The 26,918-nt window shown below is 41.6% G+C and overlaps 1 protein-coding gene and 1 long non-coding RNA gene across 4 annotated transcripts in view; one reads left to right on the top strand and one right to left on the bottom strand.

The window, feature by feature from the left end:
• The window catches only part of NOL4 (nucleolar protein 4), a 271,241-nt gene extending 244,608 nt beyond the window's left edge, over positions 1 to 26,633 (bottom strand). Inside the window, exon 1 of one of the 2 annotated variants that reach the window (XM_006115357.5) lies at positions 24,553 to 26,633. In XM_006115357.5, the coding sequence (XP_006115419.1) occupies positions 24,553 to 24,822 (270 nt within the window). In that variant the 5' untranslated portion in view covers positions 24,823 to 26,633. The remainder of the gene's footprint in view (positions 1 to 24,552) is intronic. The other variant, XM_006115358.5, reaches the window with a different exon arrangement.
• On the top strand, positions 403 to 24,553 carry LOC112544523 (uncharacterized). Of its 2 annotated transcripts, none has more exons than XR_012901486.2 (5): positions 403 to 579; positions 2,575 to 2,769; positions 6,239 to 6,388; positions 20,246 to 21,060; positions 24,025 to 24,553. It is a non-coding gene; the product is annotated as an uncharacterized LOC112544523 (long non-coding RNA). The 2 variants fall into 2 exon arrangements; XR_016348772.1 differs by lacking the exon at positions 24,025 to 24,553 and adding an exon at positions 22,657 to 24,018.
• Positions 26,634 to 26,918: the final 285 nt, after the last annotated feature.

Here is a 26,918-nt window from a genome sequence, read left to right as displayed (position 1 = left end):
TGTCAGTGTTAGGGTGTCAGTGTCACTGGGCAGTAGCAGTAGGCGCTGGGGTGTGGGTGCCAGTGTCACCTGTAGCAGCAGGCGCTGGGGTGTCAGTGTGTGTCAGTGTTAGGATGTCAGTGTCACTGGGTAGCAGTAGCATTGGGGTGTCAGTGTCACTGGGCAGTAGCAGTAGGCGCTGGGGTGTGGGTGCCAGTGTCACCTGTAGCAGCAGGCGCTGGGGTGTCAGTGTGTGTCAGTGTTAGGGTGTCAGTGTCACTGGGTAGCAGTAGCATTGGGGTGTCAGTGTCACTGGGCAGTAGCAGCAGGCGCTGGGGTGTCAGCACTGGCGGGTGTCTTGCTATGGACCTGCATCTCTTCGGGTTGCTGCCCATCCCGGCGCGGCGGCTGCTGCACTCACAGTCTCCATGGGAACACGAGTGGCCGCGGCTCGGTGGGGGCGGGGAGGAGGAGGATGCGCTCAGCCTCTGCTGCTGCTGCCGGGCCTGCCCCAGCTCCGCTCCCTGCTCTGCCCCCTCCCCTCCCCATCCAGAGACCCGCCAATCCGGAGAGGCGCCGCGGGCCCTGCTGGCGCTGGAGGTAGCTCTGTGTTACTATAGCAACAGGAGGGGTGGGAGGCACCGGGTGCGCTCCCCAGCCCCACGGGGCCCTGAGTGCCAGGCCGGGCCCTGCATCAATTAACCCAGCCGCCGCCGCGGCGGAGCCAGGAGGCCGCTGCAGAGACGCAGCCTGAGCAGCAGGAGGGGAACGGGCCCCCGCGCACCCAGTCCCCCGCCGCAGCCCCCGCACCCAGCCCGCCTCCTCACTCGGGCCCGGGGAGCTGCTTCCGAGGCGGGGCTTGTCCTGCCGCCGCGGGGACGGATGGGGGGCTGGGGCCGAGGAGAGCGGGGACTGCACAGTTGCTGGGGCGGGAAACTCTCGTGCCACACGCAGCCCCTGGGGGCCGGAGTCTGTGCCCAGCCTGTGCCGCCGCCGCCCCCCGTGTTACACGTGTCCCCGGGGAAAGAGCCCCATTCCCCTCTCCTGGTCAGCCCCAGCTGAAGACCTTCCCCTGATGCTCCCCCTGATGTTACAGGGAGGATCCCATGCCCACTCCTCCTTTGTTTGACTGAGCCCCAGAGTGGGTCAGAGTGAGACTAACCTAGAGAAACCACCAGAGCAGCCAAGCAGGGCATATGGCCTCCTAAGCTGCCAGCACTAAGCTCTGATTCACCCTGTCGTCTCTCTGTCCCATGGTGTATGTTAAACACAGGGTGCGTGAGAACAATTTCTAGGTTATTATCCGGCTGCTGAACGCACAGGCAGGGAGAGGTACTTGTAGGGGACAAACATATACTGTGAAACAGTCATTATATAAGAACTGTATTTTTCAACAAGAAATTTAGACTGTACCTATCTTAGGAAAGACTAGAGCATTTATTTACTGTACCATATGGCTATAGGGGGAAGGGAGGAAGAAATGTCTGCCAATTGCTAAACCAGTGGCAGATATATGTATTTCTTGGTTCATTCATTATATCCACGAGTCAGAATAACACAATGAATGTTTAACAGGTTCAAAAATTCAAATGATTCCCATTAATTTCCATTGATATTTTAGCCATCACATATTTGTCTATGGGACTTTCAAGGTTTTTTCACCAATTAGGCTTGAGACGTTTTCCTTTTACTGCATGATCTGAACAGAGTTTAAATGGTTCCAGAAAACACATCAATATAACAAGCAAGGGTCTATTCTCAGTACCATGCTCAAAACACAATAGTAATTTTATCACTCCCTTTTTTTTATTTTATACACTAAAAAAATAACCAGATTGAAATTTGGTAATTGTTGCTGACCCATGTTCCTACCTCTGTTAATATCTATGCAGATCTTACAGTCATTTAAAAAGGTCATAGGATTTAGTTTTATTTTAAATGACAACGTTTATGCTTGTAAAGAAAAAAGCATGCAGCATATGATCCTAGAAAACAGTACTAAAATTAAATGCAAAGGGATATGTTATTGCAAAATTGAACATGCAAAAAGTTACAAAATTCAGTTAAGGTTCCCACAGCAACGATAGATTGGCCATGGCACACACATAACAGATGTAATATTTTGGGGGCTGTGCTGGTAAAGATATGCTTTAATATGACAAAGTTAATATTGCATTGGTGATTTTAACCACAGAATTTCCTGTGGACTTTCTTTCCTTAGTCTTGTGTGTTCAGCATTAGCCAGATGTAAATTCTGAGTAAATTATTGAGAATGCTGGGAGATGGTGCTGTTTAGCTTTGACATAATGAGATGGTATTGCCTGTATACTAGCTGTACTTTTAATCTATGTTGGTTCACCAGCTCTTCCAGTGATTTAAAAATAGATGTTGAATAACAAGAGGTGATAATACATAGATCCTTACTGAATAATGTGGGGGAGAGGCATAGTTGCCCATAACTACCCTCTGGTTCAGTTTGAAAGAACCTGAAACATTTAAGGGCATTCACCTTAGATGTTTCTTTTCAGGATAGGCATATTTGGTATTCAGTGTCATTGCACACCATAAGTACAGATGTACTTTATCTCTTGGCAGGACTTCTCCCTCCTATAGAGAAATCCTTTGCACGTAAGAAGAGAGCCATGACTTTGATTCATCTGCACCCACCTAAAGCCTAATTTGCTTCCAAAGAGTTCTGAGTCTGAATAGAAACACCATAAAATGGCTCGAGCCCATTGTGGTTTGGAAACTGGATACTCCTGAAAATCTGACCCAATTTATTTTTAAAAGGTAATGAAAGTGCTAACAGCCAAATGCTATTGTGGCAATGTGTAGTATTATGGGCAAATGTAGTACCATTTATATTATCATCTCGAATTTTTAGAAGTATTAGTGCCCAATCCTGCTTCTATTGAAAACAGTGGCATTTTGATACTTACTTCAGTGCCAAGAGGATTGGGCCTTAGAACTGTGAATTTTGGATTAAAATGATATTGTCGTTCATTAATTGCTGAATTCAATCATTCTGGCATTGAAAATTTGATAATATTAGCATGCAAATGATTTCAACTAAACTCAGCATATTTTCACTCTCATCATGCCCAACATTTTGTTTAAATAAATAAATGACAGGTACATTCTTGTGTTATATGAAGGGTAAATAACACTTCCTTATTGACTTTCTTCCTACCATTCATGATTTTATAGTCTTCTATCATATCTGCTCTTTATATGTCTTTTTCAAGTTGAACAGTTACAGGGTGCATCTCCACAGCAGGGTTTAACTCAAAATAAACTACACAAATTGAGCTATATCAATTGCATAGCTTATTTCGAAATTGGGAGTGTCTACACAGCACTTATTTTAAAATAGAGCACTCTTCCTCCAACTTCCTTACTTGTCGTACAATGAGGATTACAGGAGTCTGAGTAAGAAGTGCTCCAGCTTGACAATATTTTGACATTATTTCAAAATAACTGCCTGCTGTGTAGACACAGACTAAGTTATTTCAAAATAATGTTGCTGTGAGGACGTACCCCCTGGCTTTTAAATCTCTTCTTGTAGGGAAGCTAGTCTGCACCTTTATTCATTTTTGTTACCCTTTTCTGTGCCATTTCCATTACATCTTTTTTGAGACAGGACATCCAGAACTGCAAACAGTATAAGGTGTTGGTGTACCATGGATTTATATAGTGGCATTATAATATTTTGTTTTATTATCTAACATTTCTTAACATTTCCTAACCATCCCATAGATTTTTTTGACTGTCATTGCCATTGCGCAGCTATTTTTAGAAAACTATGCACAATGACTCCAAGATCTCTATCTTGAGTAGCAACAGCTAATTCAGACCTCATCCTTTTGTATCTACAATCGGGATTATGTTTTCCAATTTGCATTATTTTGCCTTCATCAGCATTGAATTTCATTGCCCAGTCATCTAAGTTTATGAAATCCCTTTATAACTCTTTGCAGTCTGCTCTGTACTTAACTGTCTTGAGTAATTTTGTATCATCTGTAAATTTTGCCACCTCGCTTTTTACCCTAATTTCCAGATCGTTGATGAACATGTTGAACCGCACTTGTACAGATCCCTTGGGCAGACACCACTATTTAAGTCTTTTCATTCTGAAAACTGAACAGTTATTCCAATCCTGTTTCCTGCCTTTTAACCAGTTACTGATCCAAGAGAGGACCTTCTTTCTTATTCCATGGACTGTTTACTTGGTTTAAGAGCTTGGGCGAGGGACTTGTCAAAGGCTTTCTGAATATAATATTCACTGGATCAACCTAGTCCCTATGTTTGTTAACCTCTTCAAAGAATTCTAATAGAATGGTGAGGCATGATTTCCCCTTACAAAAGCCATGTTGACTCTTCCTCTAACAAACCATGTTCATTTACATGTCTAATAATTTTGTTCTTTACTGTAGTTTAAATCAGTTTGTTTTGTATTGATGTTAGGCTTACCAGCCTGTGATTGCCAGGATTGCTTCTGGGGCCTCTTTAAAAATTGGCATCATGTTATCCAGCCTCCAGTCTCTTGGTACAGAACATGATAGGTTACACATCACTTTTTAAATTTATGAATGTGGTCTGATACATTTAGATAACAGCATTAATGTTAATTTGATACATGTTGGCTATGTCTAGACTGGCATGATTTTCCGCAAATGCTTTTAACGGAAAAGTTTTCCGTTAAAAGCATTTGCGGAAAAGAGCGTCTAGATTGGCACGGACACTTTTCAGCAAAAGCACTTTTTGCGGAAAAGCGTCCGTGCCAATCTAGACACACTTTTGCTCAAAAAAGCCCCGATTGCCATTTTCGCAATCGGGGCTTTTTTGCTCAAAACAAATCTGAGCTGTCTACACTGGCCCTTTTGCCTGAATGGGAGCAGCATAGTATTTCTGCAAGAAGCACTGATTTCTTACATGAGATTGTCAGTTTTCTTGTGGAAATTCAAGCGGCTAGTGTAGACAGCTGGCAAGTTCTTCCGCAAAAGCAACTGCTTTTGCGGAAAAACTTGCCAGTCTAGACACAGCCATTGTGTTACCCATTTTCTTCTTCAACTTTTGTCATTTCTGCCTTTGCAAATGCAGACTGTCATTTACTAATAGCCATAGATTTTTGTTTCTTTACATTGTCTGTCCTTCCAGACCTTGAGGGTTGCTGCTTCTAATTGTGCATTCCAGCCCAATTGCAGATGCTAAAATCATATGTATGTCTCATCTATGGGTAGTAGGATCAGTACACTTCTGTAATATTAGTTAGCTGAACCATTGTGTTGCCTGCATTTTAATTGTATTAATCTTTGCTCTCAAAGCACATTATTTTGGAGAGTAACCAGATGCAGCCTAAATTGCATACAAAAGGAGATCTACAAATGGGCTTATAAATCTGGGCTACTGTAAAATTTAAAAAAATCAATTAACTGGAGAATCTATTCGGTCCAATCCACCCACAACCATCTGGAGCAATAACTAAAGGTTACCCATGAAATTAATAGGCAGCAGATTTAAAACAAAGACGTGTTTCTTCACACAATGCACAGTCAATGCTTGGGGATGTTGTGGTGGCCAAAAGTATAACTGTGTTAAAAAAATAATTAGTTAAGTTCATGGAGGATAGATCCATCAATAGCAACCCCATGCTCTGAGTGTTTTTAGACCTTGGATTGCCAGATGCTGTGAGTGGACAATAGTGAATGGATCAATTGATAATGCCCTATTCTGTTCATTTTCTTTAAAGCATCTGGCATTGAACACTATTGGAAGGATACTGGGCTAGATGGATCTTTGATCTGACCCAGTATGTTCATTTCTTATGTTCTTACGTTCTAAAAAATATACCTCATGTTTATATTCAGGATTACACATGTATATAAAGAAAAAGCTTTCAAATACTAGCAATAAATGCTTCTAGATAGCTACCAATTCATTATGATGACGGATGTTACACTAATGTTTAAAATAAATAATACTGTACAGTTGAGTAATAAACTGTACTTGGAAATAAGATGTGGCAGTACTGATAGCTATTAAGGGCAAATTTCTGCTGAAATAAAACTTTAGTGAAAAATGGAAAAATATAATCCTTTATCCCCATTTTCCAAATATTGCCAGTGGTTAGGCAGTTGATAGTTTGTGATTCCTTTATTTGCAGATAGCATTATATGCTGTGATTCCTGAACTCTGAAGCGAAAGACCAGTGGCCTAATATATGGAAACTTTCTTACTTTTTACCTGATTTATTTCACAGTTTATTACCTTTGTTATTATTATTTTGAATTTGGTACTGTTTGCCATTGGAACTACTGTTGCAGAAGTCATGAAAGAGGAAGAACAGAAATGTTTTAAAATAAACACAGCAAAAATATGTGAGGAGAATGTTCAGTTGAAAAGAGAGAAGGTAAGATAACTACACTTCATGTGCTTATGTATGTAAATTTTTTAAAAAAATCTAAAGCCTATGAAACATTTTCCAACTCAGATCCTCTTGAATAATCAGTGTGAAAATTTTCATAAATAAGAAGTAAGTATACACTTTATTGTGATTGGAGGATACAATGACAGTAGAGTATGCTATAAGCAAAGAGTAAAAGCCATATTCAAGGGGGTGAACTAGTGCAACTCACTGAGATCACTTTGAGGATTACATCAAGGCTAAATTTGCCTGTAAGTGTGCACTGAAATGAATGATATAAAATCAACCACCGTTAACCATGTAATTTATGTATTGGAAAATATTGTCTCACACTGGAATGTTTTATAGTAAGGTAATTATAGTTAAACTAATCTTAAAAATATAAAACTTTATTTTAATAAATTATGTTGATGCCTTGTTCAAAACCCAATCTGCCACCAGCACTCGTTGATATCAGTGGAGTTAATCATGGAGTAAGTATGGTATTCCATTCAATAGATGAACTTCACTCCCAGGGTGAAGATCAGTATTAGGCCGATTCATCACTAAAGACCTATAAAAGCCCTCAAAATAGGATGCATCATCCTTGTGCTATGAAGTTATTTATATGCGTGTGATGGTCTTCTCCCAGTGGTGAATTACACCCCCATGCCAATAAGAGTGGCAGAATCGGACCCTTAGTAACAGCTTACTCAGAAGTTTCAGGAGTAGCCATGTTATTCAGTAAGGCTACGTCTACACTGGCCCCTTTTCCGGAAGGGGCATGTAAATTTCACTAGTCGTCGTAGGGAAATCCGCGGGGGATTTAAATATCCCCCGCGGCATTTAAATAAAAATGTCCGCCGCTTTTTTCCGGCTTTTAAAAAAGCCGGAAAAGAGCGTCTACACTGGCCCCGATCCTCCGGAAAAAGTGCCCTTTTCCGGAGGGTCTTATTCCTACTTTTAAAAGCCGGAAAAAAGCGGCGGACATTTGTATTTAAATGCCGCGGGGGATATTTAAATCCCCCGCGGATTTCCCTACGACGACTAGTGAAATTTACATGCCCCTTCCGGAAAAGGGGCCAGTGTAGACGTAGCCTAACTTTAAAAAAAGCTTAAAAAATTAGTGGTCCTGTAGCACCTTCGGCTATGTCTACACTGCACTGTAAACTCAAAATGAAATATGCAATTTGCACTATGCAAATTGCGTAGCTTATTTCGAGTTTAAATAGGCTATTTTGAAATGTGGTGCTGTCTACCAAATTTTGAAATAAAGTGCTATTTCGAGACTTGCCAAAATAGCGTGTCCACTATATTTCAGAATAGTTCAAAAGATGCAGGGTAGATATTTCGGGATATCCCGAAATAGCTTTGATGTGTAGACATACTCTTAGAGACTAACAAAAAATATAGATAGTATCATGAAAGCCGACAAAAGCTCATGGTACTATCTATATTTTTTGTTAGTCTCTAAGGTGCTACAGGACCACTCGTTTTTAAAGCTTTTTTCAAAGCTTACTCAAATTATTCTACTTCTTTCCCAACGTCTTACAGTTACAGTTCCTTAATAATTTCATATGTCCTCCTCTAGCTTGTGACTAGATCCTACTGAGTTTCATTAAAAGATTAATGATTTATTTTAACCTAAATACATTCTACTTTATTTATTGCCTATTTTCAAAGTGCAATGGAGAGTTATAGTTGTTAATTTGTTAAATGTTTATATAAAAAAGCATATATATTGCTAATATATCTCAATATTTATAAAAATAGTTTTCTGAAATATAGAAAAATCAGAAATTACCAGTGGAATTATTTGGTAAAATTCACAGATAAATAATTATTAGAAAAGCTTTAATTTATTACACATCTAGAAATAAAAAAAACTTGCCTAATGTTCTTAAATATGAAGCTAGCTCACTAGTTGCTGTTTAAGAGCACATTTTCCCAGTCTTTTTTGAAAATGGTCTCTTTGGTTCAGGTAGATAGGCATGCAGTTAAAGTGATATTTACAGATATACTACTTCATTATCACATTCCTGAGCCAAATTCCTGGTGTATTTGTAAAAATAGGATGTCCTTAAGGTGGAAAACTTTGTTTTAAATTTTAAATGCACGTTTGACTCCTTGAATGCCCAGTTATACTAGTGCAAATTGTCTGTAGCCAATATGGTTGTACAGGTAAAAATAACCGAAGTATTTGTCAGCATATATTTACTCCAAGGACAAGTGGGCAGAATTATAGTTCCCAAACAATTTACATCTTGTTGAAACTCTAATGATTTTAGAAATGAGCTTAGCTTTTTGGTGTTGTGTCCCTCATACTTATTGGCTACGTCTACAATAGCATGATTTTCCGAAAATGCTTTTAACAGAAAAGTTTTCCGTTAAAAGCATTTTCGGAAAAGCACGTCTAGATTGGCAGGATGCTTTTCCGCAAAAGCACTTTTTGCGGAAAAGCGTCCGTGGCCAATCTAGACGCAGTTTTCCGCAAAAAAGCCCCGATCGCCATTTTCGTGATCGGGGCTTTTTTGCGGAAAACAGTACTGTGCTGTTTACACTGGCCCTCTTGCGCAAATGATTTGCGCAAGAGGGCTTTTGCCTGAACGGGAGCAGCACAGTATTTCCGCAAGAACACTGACGATCTTACATGAGATCGTCAGTGTTCTTGCGGAAATTCAAACGGCCAGTGTAGACAGCTTTTCCGCAAGTTTTTCCGCAAAAGCAGATGATTTTGTGGAAAAACTTGCCAGTCTAGACACAGCCATTTTGTGTTTGAACCTCGTTGGGAAGTCCTAAATCCAGGCAAGAGAGGAGGAAAAAGTGGTTTTTTTTAGTTCTGTCTTTCTCAGGATTTTGCACTGGCAAGTATCACCATAGTATCAGAGTATAGGATCTGCTGATAAAAAGTATGACAACTGAAGGGTTTGACTGCTTGCTTTTATTAGAAGAACAGGTGTACTGGGTCAGATCAAAGGTCCATTTAGCTTAGTATCCTGTCTTCCAACAGCAGCCAATGTCAGTTATCCCAGAAGGGGTGAACAGAAACAAGTAATCATCAAGTGAACCCTCTCCTGTGATCCATTTCCAGCCCCTGACAAACAGAGGCTAGGGAAACCATACATATACATATGGGAACACTATATGATTTGTTGATTTATAGAACAATAGAGAGCTACCAAAAGAGGCATGATAAACTATCAGTTTGTTCAATGAAGAGAGAATAATATGAGTTTTTGAAGCAAAGTTGTGTGGCCATCTGCAGAAAATCCAAGTGTGGAAGAGCCTGACACCCTGTGGCCCATCAGAAAAGGAACATGTGATGGACATGTCATATAAACATACACTTACGTGCCATATTCCCTTCAGAGGTCTAGGTTATCAACCATGATGGGGAAAAATCCCACACTGCCTTCTAGAAATTATCTTTCATTTGGATGAGGTAACTGTGACTAGTGTTTGTCATTCTTTTCACAAACTATTCTGGTATGGTTTCCTGTTCTTTTCTTGTCACCTTAATAATTAAATATTATTTCAGCAACAACCAAATATTCAAGCACAGCAGCTCTGAAAAAAAAGTTTAGGTGGAAACAACATATATTCCCATTAATCAGACATGGAGGAATATCTTGGAGAGGGTGATTGGTCATAAACTTTTTGCCCAAGTCATTATCACTGTTACTGTGGATTGACCCTATGGTAGTCTGCTGGCCAGGAACCCTGAGCCAGAGCTCAGTCATGCCAGCTCCAGCAGGAAAAGGTAATTGGAATTGGCTGAGCAAACCCACACCTGAGGGCTAAATGGGGACTCTGGTTGCGGACCTCATTAGCCACAGGGCTATATAAGGCTAGGAGGAAGGGAGGAAGGGGAAGAGCCAGGAAATAGAAGACTGAGCTCCCCTGCTAGCAGGGAACCTAGCAGTCTCTGAAGTTCTGTACGTAGAAAGTGGTGGGAACTGACATGGACAATAAAGGGAATGGGTGATTGCACCAAAATAAGGGTCTCAAGTTGTTTTGTGGGCACAAAGGGGGCCACAAGTCAAGGGGCCAGTGTGCAAACCTTGTTACATGTAGGGTATCATCTGGGGGCAGCGAATGTGGTTGCTGGCCCAGAGATGGAGGAGACTCTGCAATTGTTTATCAAGCAACAATACAAGATGCAGAAGACCCTGCAAAGCTTTCAGCAGTCCCACCAGTTGAGAGATAGGCCTTATTAACCTAGCAGTCAAAACAACAGCAAAGTCTGTGAGACTTTATCAGGGAGCAGAGCAGCATGCAGCAGCAACTCCTACAAGTGGTGACTCCCATGGGAGGGGAGGGCACTCGGCTGCCAGTCCTAGGACACTGCAAAATGGGCCTACCAGATGATTCAAATGCCTTCCTAGGAATATTCAAGTGGGTAGCCATTGGTGCCAAATAGCAGATAGCAAACTGGGTTGTACACTGGCTCCATACCTACCAGGAGAGGGCTCAGGCAGCCTATGTGGCCTTGAGCCATTAATGGGCCTTGAGCCATGAATGGGCCTTGAGCCATGAATGGGCACAGAGCTATGAGACAATGAGGGCAACTGATGGGCCTATTGGCAGAAACATATCAGCAAAAGTTTCAGTCATCCAGATGGACAGTGGCGGTGTGACCCTGGGCATTTGCCCAAAAGCTAGAGGATTGGAAAACCCGGTGGCTGAGACCTGAAATATGTACAGTGGGGGAACAATGTACACACTTGTCCTTGAACAACTGTTTCACACTCTTCCCGAGAATATCTGCATGTGGGTCAGTCGCCACCAGCCTGACACAGTGGATGCAGCAGTTGAGTTGAAGGAAGAGCATATGGAGGCAGATGTTCCCCACAGGTAGGGCTGATTCTATAAAGACAGAGTTGGGAAGGAAACAGAACCCACTCTTGGGAAAGGCCCAGAAAGGAATAACGGTGGGACTGGCACAATAGTTTGCCAGTAGTGCAGGAGAGCATGACACATGGATATGGAATGTGAATGGGACTCATGCTGGAGGGTGGAAAAAAGGACAGAGACTGTCAACTATCTTGGTGAGCATGGAGAAGAAATCGCAGAGGGATCTAGTACAGGGGTGGCCAACCCGCGGCTCTTCAAAGGAAAAATTGTGGCACCCACGGCTCGTCTCCTGCACCCGTGGCTGTTCTGCATTCCCCTACTCTGACCCTTTTTCCTTGTCTGGTCAGGGCGCTGCTTGGGGTAGCGAGATCTGACGTTGCAGCCAACGGAAACCTGTTTGGGCCACACGTGGCTCTTAAAGGGGCAGCGTGGGGTTTTCCCTCGGCTCTTTGCGCTGTATTCACCACTATTTTGGCTCTTTGTCTCTAACGGGTTGGCCACTGATCTAATAGATATTTCTTCAGCATGCTCACTCAGAGGGAAGTGGTAAAATTGCGCTGGATGATTCCAGGTACACAAATGATGCTGGAGTGTATCCATGGGGACATGAGGTATTGCCAAATGGTCCAGGTGACCCTAGAAGTGTGGGGCAGCTTTAAGTGAAAGTGGGTTGTGATGGTAGAAGAGTTTACATATCCAGTGGTATTAGGTAGGGACTAGGGCCCACTTCACAAAGAGAAAAGGAGAGGTATCTCAAAGAGAGTGTAGGTCCCCTCGACTGGGAAGCCCCTGTGAGAAAGAGGAGAAAAATCCTCATAGAAGTGAGCAAGAGAACCCTAAACAACAGACCCCAAAGGGAGCAGATCAGAAGGAAAGATGTATGGAAGAGATGCCCCTTCAAGGAACAAAAGGGACAACTGGATCTCCCCACAACACAGTATCCAGGGGAGAAGACAGACGCCTTACTCGGGAGGTTGCGGGAAATTGATGTGCAGATAGCCCCTGATCCCCTATCTGGTGATACAAGAGAGGGGGTACATGTAGGATGTGATTGATGTGACAACCTAGGGGCAGAGGTGGAATTGTGGGGGCATCCTCCCCCACCCCCAACTAATGTACTTTTTGTGGATGGGGGATGAAGGAGCCCCCAGGAGATGTCACCAGGGACTGCCTGAAAAAGGGCAGGGAGCTTTCCTGGAGGGCCTCCTCCAGCAGGGGCCAGAGAGGCCTATACCAGCCAAACCTGGTAGTTCATAAGAGAGGAGGTGTGTGATAGGCTGCTGGCTAGGAAACCTGAGCCAGATCTCTGTCATGCCAGCTCCAGCAGGAAAAGGTAATTGGAGCTGGTTAAGTAAGCCCACACCTGAGGAGTAAAATGGGGAACAGCTGATGGGCCTCATTAGCCACCGGCTGCTGAAGGAAGTAAGGGAGCGAGGGAGAGGAGTGGAGTGGAGCCAGGGAGTCAAAGGCTGTGTTCCCCTGCTAGCTGGAGGAGCTAACAGTCCCTGAAGCTCTGTACATAAAATGTGGTGGGAACTGACACATAAAAAGAACATGCGTGGTTGCACCAAAAGAAGGGTCTCTAGCTGGTTTGTGGGCACAAAATGGGCCAAAGGTTGAGGAACCTGTGTGCAAATCTAGTTACAGATCCATATAGGATATTGCCAGGACATTACCACTAACACCTCTTTTCCTTCTCTAGACTAATATCACTTCAGCAACAAATACATAAGAACTGCCATACTGGAACTGACCAGTGATCTATCTAGTCCTGGTTGCCATGGCAGCCTATACATTATGTTTCCAGGGAAAATACCAAAATAAATCCCAAAACATAATATCCAGGCAATTACACAGTACTATACCATGAAATTATTTTATTCTTTAACCTTGGCCAATATCAATATGAAATGACAGAACGAAGGAGGGGGCCGTGGGTGTTCTGCAAGGAAAGGTTCTGGGAGTTTACCAGGCACCTTGGGTTAACTATAAATTTGACCAATAGTCCTTCCTTTTATTGATTTTATGGGCCAGAATGTACCTGACCATGGTGGAGCTCATTGGAAGAGGACCCAAAGAGATACCTCCCTCTACAATATTAAGGAATTCTTCAGGTTAATGTATCACTGATACTAGCAACCTGAAACGAGAATTGGAGGAACATGGTGAAGGTGGGATCATGACCTTGTTGCTTACCCTGCCCCAGTCAGCAGAGTTGAACTGGCACAAAGGAATGCAATTTACACCTCTCCAAAAGGTAGTGGGAGTTGCCACTGCACTGTATAGTTTGCAGTAGAAATTTTGATTGAGTCAGTCAGAATTCCTGCAGGAGCTGCAGTGCAGACTTCCACCCAATTTCCAGGGGATTTAAAACTACAGTCTAGCCCTGCATTTGCTATTTTTTAATGTCAGCTGTCACATATTCCTGTCTGATGGAATAGGGTAAAAACACTATGTGAGTGGCTATGTCTATATATTCACTATTTAATGTCCTCCTATCATACCTTCTTTTAACTTTTTCCTTTCAAAATTATATACTCTTTTTAATCTTTAATCTTCATTTTGATCTTTCCTCTTTTGGATGTAGCCATGCCTTTAATTAGTTTTGTTGCCCTTTTCTGGACTTTTTTTTTTCTCTCCTATATTCATTTAGAGAAGAGGTAACCAAATTGAACACATTATTAAAAACAAGGGTACACCACTGAATAAATTAGCAAAATATTATTTCCATATGAATCTCTAACCCCTGCTTAACACAGCCTAACATATCACACATCTTTTTTTTTTCTTACAATGCATTAAAATGATTGTTCCTATATATTTTCCCTAAGAAGTTACACATAATCTAGGAGACTCAAGTGTGTCCAAAAACTTAATTATTTTTTTCTTTCAGTGATTAAAGGGCAATGATACTCCATGTGAATTTCATTGACTTTTTTTTATTTTCCCCTTTTTATAGTACTACTCTTGTCCATTCCCAGTGCTCCCTAGACTAGATAACCTGCTATCACCTCTCTTCCAAATTATTCTGTATATTGAACTCCATTCCAACCATTATTAATCACTTCCCATGCTGAAAATTAGCCTTTTATTCCAATTCTTTGTTTCCCATATTTTACCCAGTTTTTAGTCTTTGACAGACTTTTTGTTTCTTATGCCATCATTTCTGAGGTTCCAAGCCAATCCAATCCAATCCAATCCAATCCAATCCAATCCAATCCAATCCCATGAAAGTCAATATCAGACTCATTTTGAATTCAGTGCAAGCAGACTTAGGCCCTAAGTTTCATCTTCTGAATTATTTTATAAAAAGACATGAAAGTCTAAAGTTAAATATACCAGATTTTTATTGTGTTAAATCAAAGGCTTCTAACGGGCTAAAGAAATATAATTAACCCTTGCAGAAGCCTTGCTGGTTTATATCAATCATGTTATTCTCATCTAAGGACTTAACTCTGGAATGATTTTCAAAAATATCTTTTCTGGCATTGAAATACAGCTCACAGATCTATCATTTCTATTAATATTCTTGCCACTTTTTTATAGGTTTTTGGCCACATACCCCCTGTATCATAACTGAATTGCAAATGAAAAATCTTAATATTTTAATTACTTCATTCTTTAGTTCTTCAGAACTCTTGGATTTGTCCTGGTAATTTATTGCAATTTATCTTGAGTTGTCCATCAACTCTTTTATTATACCTCTATTTCTGTTAGTGCCTCAATTTCATTACCTGAAAAGCATAGGCTACGTCTAGACTGCAAGCTTCTTTCAGAAGAAGCTTTTCTGGAAGAGATCTTCTAGAAAAACTTCCAAAATAGAGCATCCACACTACAAAAGTGCATCAAAAAAGTGATCTGATTTTTCGAAAGATAGCGTCCACCCTGAATGGACGCTATCTCATATTTCATCTGTGATTACTATGGACAGAAAGGCCACCAGGACACCTGTGCTTTTTTCTCTTTCCTCTTCTTTCGAAAGAACTCCCTCTTCGGAAAAATGCTTCTTCCTCATAGAATGAGGATTACCAATGTTGGAAAAACCCTTCTGTTCTTTCAATTTTCTTTTGGAAGAATGCCATTGCAGTGTAGATGTAAATGAAGTTTTTTCGGAAAAACAGCCATTTTTCCAAAAAAAACTCCATAGTGTAGACATACCCATAGTCTGGGAATATGTACTTCCTCATCATTCATAGTGGGAATGAAATCATATGTTTTCAGTGAAGCTTCTCGTCCTCTTTGATTACCCTCGTAGTCTGGTAAAATCAGTGGCCCTATCAAAGGCTTGCTGTGCACAATGTACTTAAAAAATTGTTAATTGTCAATTTAGGCACAGAAAATACACATCACTTTTAAAAGTTTGATTTTCCACATGCCACTAAAATTGTTGCTTTATCACAAAAGTAGTTTATAATGTAGTATACGCTACTCAAGTTTTGTGTCTGTCTTGAGTTTAGACCTTGCACAGCTTCATAGGTAACTATAACTAGGCTTTTGGCTAGCAGACATGGAGATTAAATACAAAGCATATTTCTCCATGTTAGAAATTGTCTGCAGTCAGAGTGATTCAAGTGTAAGTGGCCACACTCTCTAAATGTATTAAAAAAAAAAAAAGGAGGCCAAGACATAATACATAAGACTGATCCTCTCTAAACCGGGACTTTCTTGTCCAGCAACATCCATGGCCCAGCTGAGAGTCCCAGTGGCCGGGAGCCCTACGGGGGTTGGGAGCTCATTCAGGCTGGCTGAAGAGGGGTTGGTGGCCAGGATCCCTGTCATAGAAGTTTGGCTGGGCTTGACAGCAGAGGCACCTGCACACCAGCGGGCTCCAATGGGGTGAGCAGAACAGCAGGGGCTGGCAACCATGAGCCCAGAAGGGCTGGCATGTCAGCAGGTTCCCATGGGTCTGGACTCTGGTGGGGCTGGTAGCACAACACAGGAGTGGACTTCAGTGAGTCCAGGAGCCTGGTAGGCCCAGTGGGGCTGGACGCAGGCAGGAAGCTGGCTGGGAGGCCAGCAGCAGGAGGATCTGGCAGCCCCTGCTGGGCTGGCAGCAGTGGGGCTGGAAGCCCTGCTGTGGCCATGAGCCCAGCTAGGCCAGTGGCTGTGGGGAGGAGCCAGCCAGGAGGCCAGCAGCCAGGTCAGGAGCAGAGCTAGGTGAGGCAGGGCTGGTGCCGGGAGGGGGGCACATAATTGACCTGCCCTGGTGAGGCAAACTCCCTCATTTGGGACCAGTCAGGTCCCAAGGGTGCAGGACAAGGGTGGTCCAATATGTAGCATTGATAGTTTGTTGCTAAATCAAAGAATCTTGGGGAACAACAATTCAGAAGACTTTCAGATACAGTGAGTTTATTGGTAAAATTCTGGCCTGTCATTTCCCAGAGGAGCTCATTTACAACTTGTCAGGTGAAAATTGTTGAACAGATTTCATCATAGTTTCAAGTAGGCTATTTAATAAAAATTAACAATGTTCATATTATATATTTATGTTTGAAAAAGTCTTTGCTTAAGGTGAACTCTGCCATAGATCAGATTTATTAAGTAAAATGTCCACTACAGACAGTCCCTTAAATTGATATGAATTCCCTGGAACAAGTAAGTGGTTCAAATCCTACATTAAATTTAGGAGACTATCTTTAGTCCATGTATATATATTTATCCTAATGGCAAGGTACTCAATTTACAAAACTCTGGACTAGGTGTATCAAACTCTGTACTAATAGCCATAGAACTCACACTGAAATGAATGGGTAGGAAGTTTCCATTCATCAGACAAAGAAATGGTGACCTTTAACAAGGTCCCTTGCTTATACAAGAATGCACAACATTCATTAATTTTGGCAAGTGTTCCTTACCTATCTGGATATTTTAATTCAGTGCACCTGTTTAAAAGTGGTGTTTAATATGTTGATGCTCATCCACTTAAATACGGTCAAAAGTCTTAGGTGAAAAGGTGGAAGATCAAGATCACTCTTGCTAGTGCAGAGTAACATAAACTGCACCTGCATGTTCTAAATTGGCCATCTGTCCTCCTTTAGGGACTTTACTAGTCAGAGGCAGCTTTACTTTCTTCTGACAGCTCCTTAGGAGATAGGCAAAATCAATATACATCCTTCAGTCACACTAACTCTGTCAGAGCTGCCCATTTCGGGAGCTATGTTGGCCAATGCAAGCTACTCAGGAATGAAATTTTTGTGGTGCCTGGTGCCACCACATTCCCAAACATCTCTGTTGCCAGGGGCTCTCCACCGAGGTAAATCTGAGCTGTAGAATCATGAGTTTCAGTGTTCTCTTGATCTGTCCCTCTTGTATGTTTCCTAATCTACTTCCTCAAAGTTCTCTTTGCCAATTCTACTGCCTCTTCTAGCTAGCTCTTCTTTTTGTCTGTTGGCTGTGCCTCACTCTCATAAACTGCCTCCTGCACTTTGGTGGAAGCTTAATGCCCAAAGAACAGAGGGAGAATCAAGTCCTCTTTCTCCATAATATTCCAAGCAAAGTTCCAACATTTTCCATAAATTAAATTTGCAACATATATTTGGAATACTGCTTCTACAAGACATTTGCTGGAGAAAGATGGGGATCAAAAGTTTGCAGATTTACAGATTTCATCTTTCATGCTAGATGTTGGTTCTTTATTGGGGTGATTCGTTTTTGATGAAGTAGGTGGGTATCAGATTGTGTTGTATGAATATATATAAAACAGAGATGTCAGGAGTGACTTCTGTTCAGACTAAAATTATTGTTTTACACTTACGTGATTTCATTTGGTTTCTAACTTTGACACATTATTCAAAGAACAATGGTATTTGGTATGTAATCTTAAAATAAAATAGTTTATAATTTTACAGAGGAAACATTTACAGATGCTTTCTTTTCGAAAAGTTGCTGTTTTTCCTCACACTTCTTTGTGTAGTTCTAGATAAACAAACACAGTTAACTCAAACTCCAACGTATCATAAATGTTAACACATACAGATAGCATCTTAAATATATGCCACTTTTGACATTTTAAATTTGATGACATAGGTTTATTCCCTTTATTCATGAAAACCTAATTGAGCTATATAAAAAATAACCATCTGAACTGCCTAGTTTCATCAGCTATGTCCATTTTCTAACACTACCAGTATGCTTTTGGGTACATTTACACAGCAACATTATTTTGAAATAACTAGCATTATTTTAAAATAACTAAGGCTGTGTCTACACAGCAGGCAGTTATTTGAAAATAATGTTGAAATACTGTCAAGCTGGAGGACTTCTTACTCCAACTCCTGTAACCCTCATTGTACAAGGAGAAAGGGAAGTCAGAGGAAGAGTGTTCTATTTCAAAATAAGTGCTGTGTAGACATTCCCAATTTCTAAATAAGCTATGCAATTGACATAGCTCAATTTGCATAGCATATTTCAAGTTAAGCCCTGCCGTGTAGATGCACCCTTCCTGATTCATCAATTAGTCACAGAGATCATTGGGAGAACAGGAAGCAAGCTAAGAAGTAGAGGTATAGTGAGTGGGTAAGAGGAATAGGAACAGATGGACCTGTGAAGAGTTGAGCAAAGATGTGGTTATGAAGGGAAGGTGAATGAGCAAGACATTTCAGGAAATGAGGGGTTGAGTGGAGTTTTGGAGAAATGGAGAAACATTTAATCGGACTAAGAGCTACTGCACAAGTGTATTCTGGGTTAAATTACAGCCAACATTCAACATCATCCTCTTAATTTCATTGTTTCACTTTATGCGTCACTTACATTTGTTACATTTATTAGTTCATTAATGTATACAGCTACCAACATATATTTTCCAGACTTGTTTGTTTACCTTTAATACTGCTACAATAATAAAGAGAAAATTATTGAAATGACACTGCATACTTTTAGATTATAGTAAAATTTTCCACTAGAAGAAAGTAATTGAAAACATATGGTGACAATGTCACCTTCTCTTTTAACATACAAACTATTTGTTCTTCATGTATTTCTTGTATATTAGCATTCATAACCAAAATTGCACCCTTCAAATTATAATATCAGGAAATGACTCCATAAATAGATATATGGAGAATGGGACTGGTCTATTGAACCCAATAAAACGTAATGTTAAGCCCCCAATCCAGTAATAAAATCAATTAGTGCAGACTGTTAGCTTGTTTGGAGCTCCAATATTCCGCTAAGGCATATAATCCTGAAGAATCAGGATCTAGGGATCAAAAAAAGCTAACATATGTTTGTTTTTGAATGAAGACTGGTTTTAGTGAGAAAATTATATAAATATATGGAAAAATTCATGCAGAATACTAGACTGTGATGTCATTTGTTCAAGAGTAAATCCATTGCAGTCAGTGAAGTTACCCCAGATTCATACTGTTATCAAATCTGGCCCTTCAGCTCCTGTTCCTGTAGATTTATGTACAAACTATATTCTGCACAAAAAGATATAATTTCTTATTTAAGTGTGCAGTTCTGCGTAAAATCTGATGGTATTTATTGGCTCATTATTGCTTAGCTTATTTTTGAGCAATTTCTAAACCTGGGAAAATTCTCAGAACCATATTTTTGCCCAGGAATAATACAATCAAGTAAAATACAAGTAATAATTATTAATTATTATTGTTTTGTTCTCTAGTTTTTCATCAGATAATTTCAACAGAGTGGCTGAATAGGGAACACAAGGAAGCCAATCACAACAGTCATTTGCATTAGCAAAAGAAGATATTGCATTAGTAAATTTGTTCTACACCTTTTTAAGTGACTGTGAGTGCCCACCATTAAAAGTTTGTAATAATTTTGTCAGCCATTTAGCATATTTCTCAATTTAACACTTTTATTAAATACCTTTAGATTAGGCATCATTTCACTGATATCATAATGCAGCGTGGGTTTAATGAAAAAGAACATATGACAATAACAGTAACAATGTGAAAAGTAGCAGAAGTAAGATGTTCTCTGGACTGTATGCACATAATTCACTGTATGTTGTCCCACTCTGGACCTAAAATGGCTGTTTTGCAGGATGCTGTTGCTTGGTGACCAAGAGTGCATCTCCTAGGCCACAGAGAGATGTGAACATTCAGAGATTGATTCGTTCCTGCTGTTCTTGAGGAGACCAGGCCAGTAAAATAGAAGTCTATGTGTAACTATCTACTAGTCCACTTGCCTGCACATTTAAGTTGATATTTAAAACAGGCTTGTAATTTTGTGATGCTCACCAAACAAGCAATGGGAAAAATGGAATAAAACCTAGCATGTCACTGCCCATGAAATACAAAAAGTAGACCAAGCCTCTGTACTCTAAGCCTACGAGATACCCTTGCTCCAATTAAGTCTGCGTTGTATGTCTAGTCTGTTCCGGTGCAACCTCCCAGTTGCTATCAGTCTCTCTTTCTTTCATTAGAATCAAGTAGTTAATTAGCCCCAGCCTGTCCTCTTCCCTTCTCTCTTTCCCTTTAACGCAGCAGTAATGATGTCTAATTACCAGCAGCAGTGGATTACAGCACCATCAGGAGCAAATATCTGTGGCTGACAGCAAAGCAGAGCAGCAAACCTTAGAGCTTCAAGGAAAGAATAATTTCTAATAATGTAGTTGAATATTATTTGCTTATATGTTACCAGTTTATGACTCAGAAGTTAACCTTAATTTCATTTATCTTATTAATGCAGAGAGAGTGTTTGTATTGGCCAGAATTACCACAGATGATTAATTGTACATTGAAATTACTTTTACCTATTGTGAGGTCAAGTGATGGGAAAGTTTTTTCTCTTTTAGGCTTTGACACTGTTTGTGGCTGTTTCTGTGGACAGGAGGAGTTCACATGTCTGTGACAAAAGTAAGACAAAAAATGGGGTATGTACAAACTAGACAATTAGGGTTAGTTCTGAATTATCAGAAATGAATAAACTCTCCAATAGTTAGTGTGGATTTTATTAAATGAATGAAAGGGTGGGCTTTTGAGCGCTAAAACAATACCTTATATCAATAATCTTATAAACGTCAGATTACTCCTACATAAAACATATTTTTTAGTTATGGAATGAAATCATAGTGCAATTTAAACCAATGGAAATTTTGTCACTAACTTCCATGGGACCAAAAACAAAAATAATAAAAAAAAAAAACCTTAAGAAACGAGTGGTCCTGTAGCACCTTAAAGCAGAATTTCCCAAAGTGGTCTGCAGACCTACTCTGAAAAAGCTGCTAGGGGCTGCTCCCGTTTGTTTTCTTATCCGTCCTGGTTGCTCCTATTGGCTGCTGTTCACCGATTATAGCCAAGAGGAGCTGCGGGAAGTAGAGTGACCTAGGCCACTGCTTCTCGCAGCTCCCCTTGGCTGCAAACGGTGAACTGCAGCCATTGGGAGCCACGAGGCTCCATGGCTGTGGAGCCAGTAAGTAAACAAACAGGAGTGGCCTGGTAGAAGATTTCTCAGAGTGGGTCCACAGACCACTTTGAGAAACACTCACTTAGAGTCTAACAAATATATAAATATAGTATGAGCTTTCGTGGGCACAACCCATTTCTTCAGATGAGCTAGCCCTCTGAAACTTTTTTCGTGGGCTCAGGATTTCACCCATAATATATAAAACAATTTCTTTCTGAGCATAGAGCATTTGGCACTCTTTAGCATAAAGTAACATATCAGATAAACAGATACCAGTCTACAGCTCTATTTACACAAACCTACTTTGTGACTGGAGTATAAAGTTGGTTGTATGTGTTTAAGTGGAGGATGACATTTGTTTTTTAGCAACTGATAAATTGTACCTGAATATTGTGCATAGGGTTGCCAGGTATCCGGTATTGAACCGGACAGTTTGGTATTTTCGTCTCCTGCCGGTAAAAAAATTCAGAAAATACCAGACACCTAAAATGACTTTCTGACTTTTTCCTGGCCAGGAGGAGAAAATCCCGGGCTGTCTGGCTCAATACGGAGGCAGCCTGGCAACCCGAGTGCTTACCGGGTTCCTCAGGGGAGCTGTCCGGCCCCGTGCAGGGAGGCAAGATGGTGGGCGGCTGCCGGCAGCCTGTTAGGGCCAAAAAGCCTCACCATGCGTTTCTTAAAGGGGCCACACTGTTTTTGTTTTGTTTTATTTTCTTGCTTAACTCTCAGGGTCCTTTTTTTTTGGTATTTTTTCTGAAACCATCTGGCAACCCTAGTTTGTGCATACTCTTATCTTGTTTATACTGGGAAACAGATTTTGGAAACCAAACACTCACGCACATGGAAGACAGGGGATGTTTTACCTGAGCAAAGACTGCAAGATCTGTTAATTAATATTTTATGTTTAATAATTCAATGTAATGCCAAAAAAACTTTTTATTTTTATGGATATATCATGGTAGCTCTTTTGCCCTACTTTTGCTGTGGTGCTTGGTTGATTGTTATAATGTTTATAATATTTATCACAAATACACAAATATTCACAGGATTCCAAATGCGAGTAGTGGCAAAACTATCATGAAGATCAACATTTCAGTAAAATCTCTTAACAAGTAAACACACCAAGAAGTGACCTAGACACCTGAGACTGAAAAAAATCAAGAACAATAACAACAAACAACAAAAGCAGGGAGGAAATCCAAACCCTCCTGACCTAGTAAAGATGCCAAACAATGTACAAGTTGGTGACATACAGTAATGTTGTTTTTGAAAGGCCCAGAAATGCTCTAGCTTTTACTAAATCCTGTAAAATTAAAGTTAGTCTTTTTTATTCAGCCCATGAATTCATTTAATGTTACTCTAACAAAAGAAATTCGCTCACAGTTTTGAAATTGTGGTGAAATGTAAACCCATAAGAATTAAAAGATATTTCACGCAAGACACTTAAAAAAAACACTGCTCCAGTTAATGGAAGAATAAAATAAGATAGCATAGAGAAGTATAATTATATTTGAGATAATTTTTCCTTTGTTCTATGCTCGATTTTCAATTTCCATCCCAAAATATATGTAATCTACAGTAAATCTCAGGGTCAGATATTAATAATCTGCTGCTTAACTTTAGAAAAGTAACATGCCTTTTTCCATGAAAAGGCTGCACCTATAGGCAGACCTAGAACCCTCTGTGAATAGAACTGGTAAGAAGGGAACAAAAACATTGCTCAGAACATTCTCTATTATCCCTTGCTTTTTAACTCCTTTACAAAATTAATTCCACATCTATATTTCCTGGCAACAGTCAATCTGATTATTAGAAAGAGGACAATATAAACCAGCACCCCAATGCCTTAATGTATTAATACTTTGAAGAAGATACTTATACAGGATTTCCAGATTTTTCCCAGCACTATATGTTTTAATTAAACCTAGCTACTTTTCAAGAAGAATTCTGCATTATGCCATCCAAGAGCATGAGATTTTCCTTAGACCACGATGAGATTTCAGTGCAAAAGAAAATACTGTTTATCAAATCAAAGTATTGAAGCAAAAATAAAAGATTACCCGTGTTTCCATCTTTAGATCTCCAAATAAGGAGTCTAGATTCTTTGAGGAAGATTAAAGAGGAAAATGATAAATTAAAGAGTTCAATATGCAAACCTACTTGTAGCCAATCGTTCCCATCTTCTTAAAGAGGAAATGCTGTAGTTCCTGCCACCACCAAGCATAACAGCTCCGCCGCTGTTAGAACTGCGTCTAGCTATTCAGATTCAGACCCTAGGAAGGCTCGTGCCTCTACTGGATGGCATCAATTGAGTTTCAGCTTTGTAGCTGTGAGACTTGAGCAATCCCAGAAAGAGAAACAAAATTTGCTATTTGGTCATGTGGGAACCTCTCTCTCTTCCTCTCTCTTTGTAGATCATCCTCTCCTCGTCTCCTTTAATAAAATAGCAACGCTCCAGAGTCATCCAGGCATATCCCTGCTGCTGTGTCTCAGGGGCTGCGGTCTAACAATAAAATAGCCCGATATCCTGGGGAAGCCCCCAAATAAACGACCAGCGCCACATTTGGCTTTGCGCCAGGAAGGATACACCGTGCTCTATCGATCGCAAACAGCATATTATGAAAATGTGCAGCTGTAAGCGTAATTGTGTGGCCTTTCTACAATGGCTCGGCACGCGACAGACACCACACAGCCGGGACAATAGCTCGCCCCAAAATAACAGCACAGAGCCAGCGGGGAGAATGGAGGGGGGCTGATGACTTTAACTATAAAGGGCCACAAAGCCCTAACCTGTGCACAATGTGACATGCAAATACAACATGGTGATGACTTAGGGGAAGAGAGAGAAACGAGCCAACTGTGGCTGTGGCTCCCCCTTTCCCTCTCTCCCACTCTAAGCTGCATTGGTCGACATATAACAAGGAAGACAATTCTCTACTAACCGTGGTTTTGACTGGCACGTACAGCACTTGCTTCGCTCCTCCACCAGCACCATTGACCTCGTCCGAATTGCCGAGCTGGAAGCCTTTCGACTTGACCCAGAATTTGAATTTGGCATTATCCGTGGAGCTCGATTCGGAGCCATTCAAGAGCTGGACGATCCGGTCGTATTTTTTACGGGTCACGGTCTTGGTTTTCCCCGAGTCCCCGTAAGTCCTGAGACACCAGTCCTGGAACTGGCGGTACATGTCCCGGTCGCCGCTCTCCATCATAGCCTCCGAGACACACCACGCACGCTACAAAACGGGCCGTGCCGGGGTCTTCCAAATGTACTTTGCACCTGTTCACCTAGTGCTCATGAAAAATGCATCCACCACCGAGATGGAATCAGAGGAGGTCCCGGTGCGAGCAGATCCCAGCTGATTTTTTGTTGTTATGGTTGGGGGAGGGGAGGGGAGAGAGAGGGTAGCAATCAATCCAGTAGTGTAGCAATGTTCTTGTTCATTTTTGTAACTGTGCCGGACCACAGCAGGCAAACGGGTCTTGTAGAGGCTCCTCTTATCCTTCTCCCTGTACGTGATCGCTAATATCGTGCAAGGCAGGACTATCCCAGTATCTCCGAAGGCGTCTACCCAGAGGGGTTTGATTTATAAATAATTAAAAGCCTACCCCTTGGCTTAACAAAAAGAGAAAATAGAATAGTGACCCGTCTTCTTCTTCTCTCAGATGTCAGCTCCACCCGGCTGTACCCTGGATGGTGCAGGTGAAAAAAATAAAAAAAGAAACACTCTCCACCCCAGCCAGCCCTCGCTGCTTTTTTCAAAGGGCTTTCTGTGTCTGTCCTGGAGGACCGTGCCTCTCCTCTGTGCAGGATGGAGGAAACACTGAAGGGCAAATTGGTCTCTGTTCCCCTTCTATTCCTTGGCTGGTTTTGCTTTAAATTTCTCTGCTTTTGGGCGTTAAAAGTACGGGAAAGAAAGAAAGTTCTTACCTGTTATTTTCCTTCCTAACAAATTCCATGCACATTTTTAATATTTTTTTTTAAAAAAAGGTCTGTGAAAATTTCACTTGGTCCTACTCAGTCCCACTGAATTTCAGATGCCCTTATAGGAATTCTCATTTATTTATTTGAAATCCCAGCAGATAGAGGAAAATATATACAAGATATGATCAGATATTAGACCAAAGCAGATCAGTCCCAGGAAGATGTTGGTAAAGGAAAAAAGGCGGCTGTCGGTTGGTCTGCCAGTTTTATAATGGTGCTCACACATGCAGGACTCTTCTGGTCTGGGGTTTCATTTGGTGACTGTGCTAAACTGGCTACAAGACATTGCACAAGTAAGTTTGCATGCGGATGCTTAATAGAAACCCCCCCCCCCTTTTTTAAGGGATCGATTTTTTTCTCCCTTTGGCTTTGCCAGTTTCGAGTCACCCTGGAGATTTCTGATCACCCTGTTTTCCCCTACCACGTAATGGAGGGCACCCCTTTCTCTGGTGAAAGTAGCCAAATTGTTAGCTCCTCTTGACGGTCCTCCAAGGCAAATGCAGTCTGCAGCTCCTCCATTCAACACCTACTTCCAATCATTAAAGGATCCAGGAAAAGGGGAGTTCCCATCCTCCTCTCCCAGCCTCTGCAAGATGCCCTGTCTTAGACACACACACACTCCCACTCTCTCTGTGTGTGCTTTCCACCCGTCCTGTTCAGCTCCTCCGCTACACGGGCTGCCAGACAAGTGCACACACATTCCTGGTCGGTTTCACAGCCAGCATTCCCCCATTGTTATGTGTGTGTACGCATGATACATGTATGTTCTCCTCTGGTCTCCAGAACGAAAGCGAAGTCAGGGCTGAAACGCCTCGCCACCCTGGCGCACCATGGAGCAGCCTTGTCCCAGGCAGGCACGCAGGCAGGCACTTGCAAAATGGTCAGTCCCTCCTCCTCCTCCTCCTCAGCCGCCTCCCCGGCTCGCGCTCCGTTCAGTGGCTCTATTGGAAGGTCTCGCGGCGGCTGGAGCCGGGACTGACAGTAGCAGCACAGGCTGAGCGAGAGCAAAGCTCCACACTAAACCTCTCCCCCCCCCCCCACCCGTCGGCCGCGCGCTGATTGGCCAGCGGGACAAAAGTTTCTGTGGAGACGGCTGAGCAGCTACGTGACGGACAGAATTGTCCCATTTAGGGATCCCGGGCAGTGCGCATGCTGCAGGCGGCGGCAGGTTACAGAGCGCGGGGCAGGCGAGGCGGCCAGGCAGCAAGGTGGCGCAGAGAAGCAGAGGCGGCTGCGAGCACATCCTCAGCCAGAGCCAGGTTGGGGGGAATGCAAGGGGAGGGTTTCCATGGAGATTTCATCGAGTCCCCCCTCTCCACACAC

This window comes from Pelodiscus sinensis, chromosome 2, assembly GCF_052426305.1.
Source record: "Pelodiscus sinensis isolate ZL-2025 chromosome 2, ASM5242630v1, whole genome shotgun sequence".
NCBI lineage: Eukaryota > Metazoa > Chordata > Testudines > Trionychidae > Pelodiscus > Pelodiscus sinensis.
Note: the sequence above shows the minus strand (reverse complement) of the source record. Positions and strands in the feature narration are given on the sequence as shown.